Raw genomic sequence first — 9,433 nt, 5'->3', positions numbered from 1 at the left:
AGTTTGACAGTTACTTGTTTAAAGATAGACAATTGTGTGTACCCTCTAGCTCTTGAAGAGAGTTGTTTGTGAGAGAAACACATAATGGCGATCTAATGGGTCACTTTGGGGTTGAAAAGACCCTTGGAATATTGGAGGAACAATTCTATTGGCCAAAAATGCACAAGGATGTGTCTAGGATTTGCAGCCAATGTGTAGATTGCAAAGGAGCCAAATCTCGGCTCCAACCTCATGGGTTGTACACCCCGCTACCCACCCCTTTACATCCTTGGCTTGATATATCTATGGATTTTGTGTTAGGGTTGCCAAGGGCTAGAAGAGGTCGGGATAGTATCTTTGTTGTGGTTGATCGGTTTTCTAAGATGACACACTTTATTCCATACTCTACATGTGATGATGCACCTAGTGTGCCCTCTTTGATTGTTGATAATGTTGTCAAGTTGCATGGTGTTCCGAGGACCATTGTGAGTGATAGGGATTTTAAGTTCCTAAGTCACTTTTGGAAGTCCATGTGGGGTAGGCTTAGTACCAAGTTATTGTTCTCCATTTCTTGTCACCCACAAATCGATGACCAAATGGAAGTAGTAAATAGGACTTTGGGTGCTACACTACGTTCCATGATTAAGGGAAAATTGACTTTTTGGGAGGAACACCTATCATTAATTGAGTTTGCCTATAATCGTGTCATACACTCAAGTAGGGGAATGACTCCCTTTGAGTGTGTATACGGCCTCAACCCCCTTACCCCTTTGGATTTAACTCCTTTGCCAAGTGATCTTATGATTAGCCTAGATGGAAGAAAGCGGGCATATTTTATGAAAAAATTGCATGAGAAGGTGCGGCTTCGACTTGAGAAGAAAAATCAAGAGATTGCAAAACGGGCAAACAAAGGAAGAAAGAAACTCATTCTTGAACCGGGAGATTGGGTGTGGGTGCACCTTAGGAAGGATCAGTTTTCATCTCAAAGAAAGATCAAATTGATGCCAAGGGGTGATGGTCCATTCAAGTACTTGAAAGAATCAATGATAATGCCTACAAGATTGATCTTTCCCTGGAATACCAAGTGCACAACACTTTCAACGTGTGTGATTTTTCTCTAGTGGATGTGGTTGAGAATACCAAATGTCGAATTTCAGGTCAAATTTCTCTCAAGATGGAGATGATGATATGGGTGTACCAAGCTGTCCTACAAGTTCTACATGATGTCCAACAAGTTCACGACCATTCACACGTAGCCAAGCTCAGGAGTTACAAAAACTCCAAGCTATGTTCATGCAAATGGCCGTGTGTGAGTTGGTACTTGAGTCTTCCAATGGATTAAATATTTTTAAGTGTGAAGAGGAGCCTTGAAGTGTAATAAAGTTACACTCCAAGGCCACCCCTTGGCAAGGGTAGGATGGTCATTTGTTATCTCCCTTTGTGGACTAATATAAATAGATAGTGTTAGGGTTATTTTTGAGTTAATTCATTCCTATTATTAAGGAAACACAAGTCTTGTAATATTTTGAGAACTTCTCTCTCTTGTTCTTGAGAGTGAACCCAAAACTAGACAACGAAGTGTAGTAACACTTTTGTTGTTCTTTGGCTAGAAACTTGAGGGTCTTGAGGTTCATGAGTTCCTCTTGATTCAAGAATTTGGTGTAAATATCTTTAGTCTTAGGGTCCTAATCTTCATGTTAGGGTTCTTAGATTCTAGGATATTTTGTGTCAAGTTCTTATCCATTATTTTGTAATCTTGTTGTTTGTATCTTGATATAGTGAAGCCGTGTGGGGCTCTTTCTATTCACTATAGTTATTACAATCTTGTGTTATTTATCTATCTTGTTGAATATTGTCGTTGTTACCTTAAAAATCTAGAGAAGCCGAGTAGGGCCTTTGATTCTCAGTGATGTTGTTCTTGTTGTTCTCTTGATTCTTTATTGTAAGTTTGATCTTTTGTATTACATATTGAATTCTATTATGCTGACACAAATAATGAAGAAGTTAGGGTTAGAAAATCAAGCATCCACCAACCTAGACATAAAATCGAATCAAGTTAGATGAGCATCAATCATATTCTCCCAATAGGCGAACCTGTTTGTTCTCTAGTTTAACGTACTCTCAATATTTATAAAAATATTTTCTTAATAAAGTCTTTTTTTAGGAGTATTTTTTCAATTGAAAAATAGAAAGAAAAAGATTAATTAATTCTCCTATCATATATTTTAGGAGTCTCATATATTTTAGGAAGTCTAGTAGAAAGGAAAATATTAATTAATTCTCCTACAGTATATTTTAGGAGTTCCATATATTTTAGAAAGTCTAGTTAATATAATAAAAATTAATTAAATAATAAATTAAAAAATAGTGAAAAGACAGTTTTATCTAAAGAAAGTCTTTTAATGAAGGACAAAAAATTCAAATAACTTTTCTAAGGTCTTTACACTTGGAATATATTATATATATATATTATAAATATAGATATAGATACTATAAATTTTATAAAATAATCCCCTAAATAGTACCATTACCATCCTAAATGTGAGCATAATCTGAAAAGGACATTGACTTTTGACTCAATTAAGATAAGAAAATAAATAGAGGGTTGTGATTTTACTAAAGCTAATACGTGTCTATTTTCCATCTGTGTGAAGGACTTGAATCTTGAATCTAACTGTTGTAGTACCAACCACTCATTTAATTTTCTTTCTTATTTTGCACTGTATAAATTTTCAGGTGAAAAAAAAGAGAACGAATTTGTGACAGATTATAAAAGGAAGCTCAGTGATATTAGTAGCAGTATTGTACGCGTGTGGTGGGAGGTAAGAGAAATTATGGTCATGGAAACTGCCATTTGTAGCCGAGTTGCTCTTTCTCCCCATCAAATCCTCCAACCAAAACCTGGTAAAAAGATGCATATTTCTTTTTATTGGACTTGTTAATTGTTTGATTTTTTTGTATCTTTACTGTTGTTTCACCAAGAATTGCTCTTTCTTTGAGAGATTGTGGCTGTTTAATTGGGATAAGTTTGATTTCTTGAATGTATGTGGACTGGTTTCTGTTTGAAATGATGGATTGTTCTTGGTTTCCTGAGATGGAGTTCGTAAATTCTTGGGTTTTAAGTTGTTTTATGTGCATTTAGAGTGAAAAATGGAGAAAATGTTACGGTCTTTGAACTGGATTTGAAAACCCTGATAGCTAGTGATTACCCCAAAGTACTGGAAGACACACAAATACCTGTAAAAGGGTGTCAATTGGGGGCTGTCTGTGTGTTTGGAAGGGGTAGTGGTGGTGGTGAGGGGGGGGGGGGGTATGCTATTCTTCTTGCTGAGCATTCATAATACTCCCTCCCTTTCAATTTTAAGGAAGATTTTTGAATCGTGTAGTTTTAAATTACTTCCTCCGTCCAACAATTCTTGTCACTTGACACATAGGTTAAGAAACAATAAATAATAGGGGTAGTTTCACTATATTATTATTATATTTCTTATAACCATGGTGTTCAGGTCAGCTTGTGTGCACTTCGACTGATTCCACAGGATACGTGCTATCTCCCACCAGCAACATCACTATATTATTTTTTGAATATAATAAATTTAATGTTTTAGGAAATGCAGTGAGTAATGAATAGTATTTAATAGCAAGAGTAAAATGGATGAAAATGAGTAAATTATCCATTGATTTTCCAAACTAGATAAGTATTGTTGGACATGTATTTTTAGTAACATGGACAAGTATTGCTAGATAGAGAGAGTAAAGATATTTGGAATGTACCAAAATGTCCTTGTCCTTTAATCTTATGATCTTAAACATACCACGTGGAAAGTTGAAATTGAAGATTTGTCAGCAAAGGAAAGAGGCATTCTTTTTGAAATGGACTTAAATGGAAAGTAATATAAACAGATTGAAACTGAGGGAGTAGTTTAAAGTAAAGAGTGAAATTTTACTTTGAACTTTTACTAGGGCAGAAATGGGGCTGTTTTCTTCACTGAGAAGGAGTGAAATTCAGTGATAGAACTATGAGAGTTCAAGTTAAAGAGCTGACTGACTGCTTATGCCATCTTTAGCTGGTCAACCAACCATGGTTACCTAGTCATCATTAATATTTTTAGAAACTGTTGGTCATTCTTCCATTTGAAACTAGTTAAAGTTTCAAAGTTGGTCGGTTTCGAGATATGATGGATTTAATGAATATTATTTACTAGAGCATTAACTGGAAGTTCATGTATGTTATTTTGAATTTGAGACTTCCAGTGCATTCAGTAGTAGATTACTCTTTATCTAATGTTTATACAATTAGAATACGTGTACATAAGTTGGAGAACCAATGAATTGACACTGTATTCTCAATGAATCTCGATTCACATATGTTTGTAACTTGGCATAAGTGAATTGTCGGCTTATGCGATACAGGAGACAAGAAACCTCACCAAAAACAATGGGCAAATCGGAACGCGTTAATGACAATGCCTATAGCAGGAGTAGGCAAAGGTGGTGGGTTGTTGGAGAAGCCTGTCATAGAGAGAACAACTCCTGGGCGTGAATCTGAGTTCAACGTGAGGTATGGATTCTTCAAATGTGAACTATGTGCTTTTTCAATTGACTCAGGTTCTAAAGTTTACTGTTCTTTCATGAATTCAAAATTGTTTGGTTATTCTCTTTCACATTGAAGTGCTCCCTGCCAAGTGACATCTCAACTACTTCCAAAAGTGGAATACTTCCTATTCCTTTTTGTTTCTTATCTGTTAAAAGTAAAGTTGATTGGACCCATGATCATAAGTAGACAGTGAAATAAGTTGGTGGGTCATAAGAATAAATATAGAATTAGACTTTTACAATTGAAGTTAAGAAATACTAAGTCCAATCATGTTAATGTCAGATCATTGCCTCTCTCTTTCAACCCTTCTCTTTGCCAACGTTCTCCAAAGAGAAAAGGGAAGAGAATTTATTCTTTTTTCTTTTTGTGGGGTTGATAAAAGGAAGCACCCAAATGTGCTGATCATGTTTGAGTCACATCGATATATACAACCACACAGTATTTTTCATTCTTCAGTTGCTATATTTCTTGTTTGTTGGACCTGTTACTGCTCCCTTTCCTTGACTACATTTCCCTAAGTAAAAGAATAATAGGAACTACCCTGAAATGCCTTTTAATGAGGTGTTAACTTGGCAGTTATTCGTCAATTGAACAAGGTCATTCCATCTCGTTTTTCCAAATCAGGAGAAGTCTTTTAATGCTTCGTGCTCCTTCACTGTATATTGTCTTTGCAAACTGGCTTACTGTCAAACTCCAACCACTGCGGCGCATCCATATTCCAGCCTCATCTCTGCTAACCTATTTAATCACTTGTTCTTCTACCTTACAGAGAGAAAATATAATTAATTATCTAGTCCCAATTTCCACAGGGAGAAAACCACACCTCAGGTGATGCCATTCATGACCCAAATCAAAAGAATCCTTATGCTTTCAAATGGACAAATGAATTTCCAGCTACCTGGACAGTTATGTGATCTTCAAGCACCATAGACGTTTGCAGTACTTTTGGTGTTGCAAGTTACACAGACATTCCTTGCTTTTCTTTTTTCTTTTTGGTTATAACTGCAATGTATGGACTAGCTTGCACACTCTCAACTAATTCTGTAGGGTACCTGCTACCTCCCACCAACATAGGTACCGGATAACGCTGTCCACCAAGGTTTGGACAGATTGTAAGAAATCACCTATATTTTCTTGTTGCCGCTGCTATTTGATCCCGAGACCTCATGGTTATCAGCTCACTTCATTGGCCGCTCGACCACATCCGTTGGTGTATATTGCTTGATTGTTGTTCAGGTGTTGAATAAGTACTCTGTGCAACGTTACTAAGTTGGAAGATGGGAAACGAAACAGGAGAAGAAAAATTGGCAGTAATTTAAGGGTATAGGTGGAGAGCAGGAATAGAGCAAGGGTTTCCGAATAATGGTGATTGAGGGGAAAAGGGCAATCTATCTAGGATCATAAATCTGAAATATTTTCTTTAGGGAGCACCCGAGAATTTTCTTTAGGCAAGATGTATCTCATCCTAAGAAGAGAGGTGGTATTTATTTGTTTACTTGGTTATGGATAAGTTAGACAAGAGTTGAATATGGATCAGACCCCAAACAACAACAACAACATACCCGATGAAATCCCATAGGTGGGGCCTGGGAGGAGTAGAGTGTAGGCAGACAAATCTCCTACCTCATGGAGGTAGATAGGCTGTTTCCAAAAGACTTGCGGATCTGAAGAATAAGATAAGAGTAATAACAATGATACTGGTAAATAGACAAGGGAGCATGGTGCTCTAAGCTAGAGCTGCTCTCCCATAGGAAAGAGATGAATCGCTCTACTAACTACTATCCCTCTACCCTAATCCTCGACCTTCATGCTTAACTATCTAGAGTCAAGTCCCCGGTGAGCTGAAGATGTGTCATGTCAGGTCTAAGCACCTCTCTCCAAAGTAGACCAGAAAGTTTCCTTTTGATGAGCTGCATAACAAGAAAACTTCATCTGGTTATCTGCTAATATTCCTTTACCTTCTGAATTTCTGTTGAAATTGATACAAGATGTAAGATTGGAATGCAATGACTAATACTCTACTTGCACAACTTGTCTTCCTTTTCCAGAAAATCAAGGAAAATGTCCCCGCCCTACCGTGTGATGCTGCACAATGACAATTACAACAAGAGGGAGTATGTTGTTCAAGTTCTCATGAAGGTTATCCCAGGGATGACGGTCGACAATGCTGTTAATATCATGCAAGAGGCACATCACAATGGCCTGTCAGTGGTGATAATCTGTGCTCAAGTTGATGCAGAAGAACATTGCACGCAGCTAAGAGGCAATGGTCTGCTGAGCTCTATCGAGCCTGCCAGTGGAGGTTGTTAAGAAAATGAACCTGATGGGTGATTTCTTCATAAGCAGCAAGCAGCCTACTCTCTGCATAGATATTGTACATACATGTTGAGAATGGCATAGTACCTCATAACCTCTAGTCTGTTGAGCTGAAGTAGAACATATTACTGTAAACAGTATCAGCACCAGAGACCGCCGAGTTTGTTATACTAGAAACATATCAATCAATCAACCATGCCTCAATTCAAAGTAGTTGGGTCAATCCCCAAGTATGAATCCTCTATTTCTATTATGTTTTATCCACGCTAATTCATTCGTTTGCCCTTTATGGCTAATGAAAGGTATGGATTTCTTTTCCCATTGCTAAGCTAAGCTTGAATTTCTGTATGCTAGAAATAGGAAAAATAAAAGAAGTTTACTTCTGGCGAGACGAGCATTTTGTGATAAGATACTGAAGAGTGTTGGTAATGCAAAATGTATAATGTACATAGGGACATCCCATGCAGTAACAGAGCCATGGAGTTTACACGTGACCTGATAATCGGAACCAAGTTTCATGGGGATTTTAACGAATCATGCCTTTTGTTTTATTTATGCAGTTTCATTTTTCAAGCAAGTTAAACTTCCTTCTGCAAATGCCTACATGTTTTTAATTAACCTAGAGTTGAAAATCAACTAGTGATCTTCAATTAAATTTCTCTGATTACAGATGATCCAATGTGACTAAAGCAAGGAGAGCAGAGAAACTGATCTTAAGTAACGATATAAGAAAAATCAAATTATTTTTTATTATATAAATAAAGAGCTTATGTCTCGCACATTCGAAATAAAAAATTTCGGGCAAGTTATCATGATGTTGGATACTAAAATTAAAAGAAATAGTGGTTGATGCATATTAAGTCAATCTCAAAAAGCTGGAAAAATAATAAATAAATTTATGCTTAAACGTGTAAAAGGTCAATTCTTGGTTTGATTCAAGCATCAAGTTAATTAAAAATGATGAAAGAGTTGTACATGACTCAACTTGATTACGTAAGCACGAAGTCTTAACGCTCGCTTAGTGATCTCACTTTCGATACAAGATCGAAAATTTCATTATCTTTTTTATCATTTAAAATCGAAGAAAAGAAAAAAAAAAACAAAATATCCAAATAAAGACCATATCCTTTGCCACTAACAAAATTAGAACTTAATTCCTTACAAGGATATTTAACTCTCAAATTTCCTGGCAAAAGAGAAAACAAAAAATCCCGAATCATAATCTTATAGGATAAAATTTCATCTTCTCAAAACTTAATTCGCAATATTCATAGTATTAAGAAATTAGCAGTGACTGAAAAATATTAATAACCAGTATGTTGAAGAAGTAAAAATAGAGTGGAGGATCCAGGACGGATTCAAGATTTTCAGTGAGGGGTTCAATAGTACATATATGGACTAGTCGAAGGGGTTCAACCTCTACTGTTTATACATAAAAAAAAATTACCATATAAAAATAATATAATTTTCCAATAAAGGGGTTTATCCGAACTCTTTGGATCCTATATAGATCCGCCATCGGATCGCACTGCTTATAGGTGTAGTATAATATAATATGATTGATTTGGATTAAACAAAAAGAGTAGCTGAGTGGGGTGGCACAAAGAATGTTCTTGATGATGTTACCACAACGCACAAATGTAAATACCATAAAAACTACCCCTCCATTTCATAATAAATGAATTATTAGATTTTGACACATAGATTAAGAAAAAAATATTAAAAATATAAATTTAACATAACTTTTCATTTTTATTCCCCCAAAAAAAAAAAGTTGACCTTATAATACCTTTTCAAAAATTAATTGGTTGGCAAATTATAAGGGTAAATTTGAAAAAAAATTTTAATAATTTACTTATTTTAAAATATTAATAAATACCCCAACAATTCACTTATTTTGAAACGGAGAAAGTATATAGTAACAGTCTATTTTGTAAGTTGGATCACCCCCAAAATATCAAACTGTATAATTATCTCAAAAAAAATATTTGAGCATTAAATATAGCCAACTTCGACTATTGATTGCTTGAACTGCCCGCGGTCACTTATTTATTTTTTTTAAAAAAATATTTAATAATATTTATTTAATTTATGAAATTAATAATATTTTATTTATTTTTACTCATTTTAGATGAAATGAAGTATGAGTAATTATTTTGCTATATCCAACTACAATTATGGATGGGGTTGTAGCCTTGCAATTAATTTGACAGCTACTTTTGCAAGTGGAGAGAAATGAATAAAATTAAACACTCACCTCAAAATTTAATTTCAAGAGGAAAAAGTAGAAAGATTTTTTATTGAATAACAAACACCCCATGGAATAAAAAAGATTTTTTCTAGAAAGAGAAACCATGTTTCATGTAAGCCATTTGTTGTTTCGATATTTTCTTCACGAGTTTTGATTTGGAACAATGAATTTATTTGTCTGATTGTTTTAACTTTTAAAAATCTTTAACCATAAAATTATCATTTTATAATAATATATTAATTTAAAACTCTTTGTTTGTTAGAGGGAAAAATAAAAATGAGGAGGAAGGA

The 9,433-nt window shown here is 35.0% G+C and overlaps 1 protein-coding gene across 1 annotated transcript; it reads left to right on the top strand.

The window, feature by feature from the left end:
- The first annotated feature begins 2,538 nt into the window (after positions 1-2,538).
- On the top strand, positions 2,539-7,213 carry LOC107861904 (ATP-dependent Clp protease adapter protein CLPS1, chloroplastic). Its single transcript, XM_016707286.2, has 3 exons — positions 2,539-2,883; positions 4,393-4,540; positions 6,625-7,213. Exons 1-3 carry the CDS (start codon positions 2,814-2,816, stop codon positions 6,884-6,886), a joined length of 480 nt encoding a protein of 159 aa, XP_016562772.1. The 5' UTR covers positions 2,539-2,813; the 3' UTR covers positions 6,887-7,213.
- The last annotated feature ends 2,220 nt before the right edge of the window (positions 7,214-9,433 follow it).

Source organism: Capsicum annuum, chromosome 3, assembly GCF_002878395.1.
Source record: "Capsicum annuum cultivar UCD-10X-F1 chromosome 3, UCD10Xv1.1, whole genome shotgun sequence".
Taxonomy (NCBI): domain Eukaryota; kingdom Viridiplantae; phylum Streptophyta; class Magnoliopsida; order Solanales; family Solanaceae; genus Capsicum; species Capsicum annuum.
The sequence above is the reverse complement of the archived record's forward strand: the minus strand, read 5'-3'. Positions and strand labels throughout refer to the sequence as shown.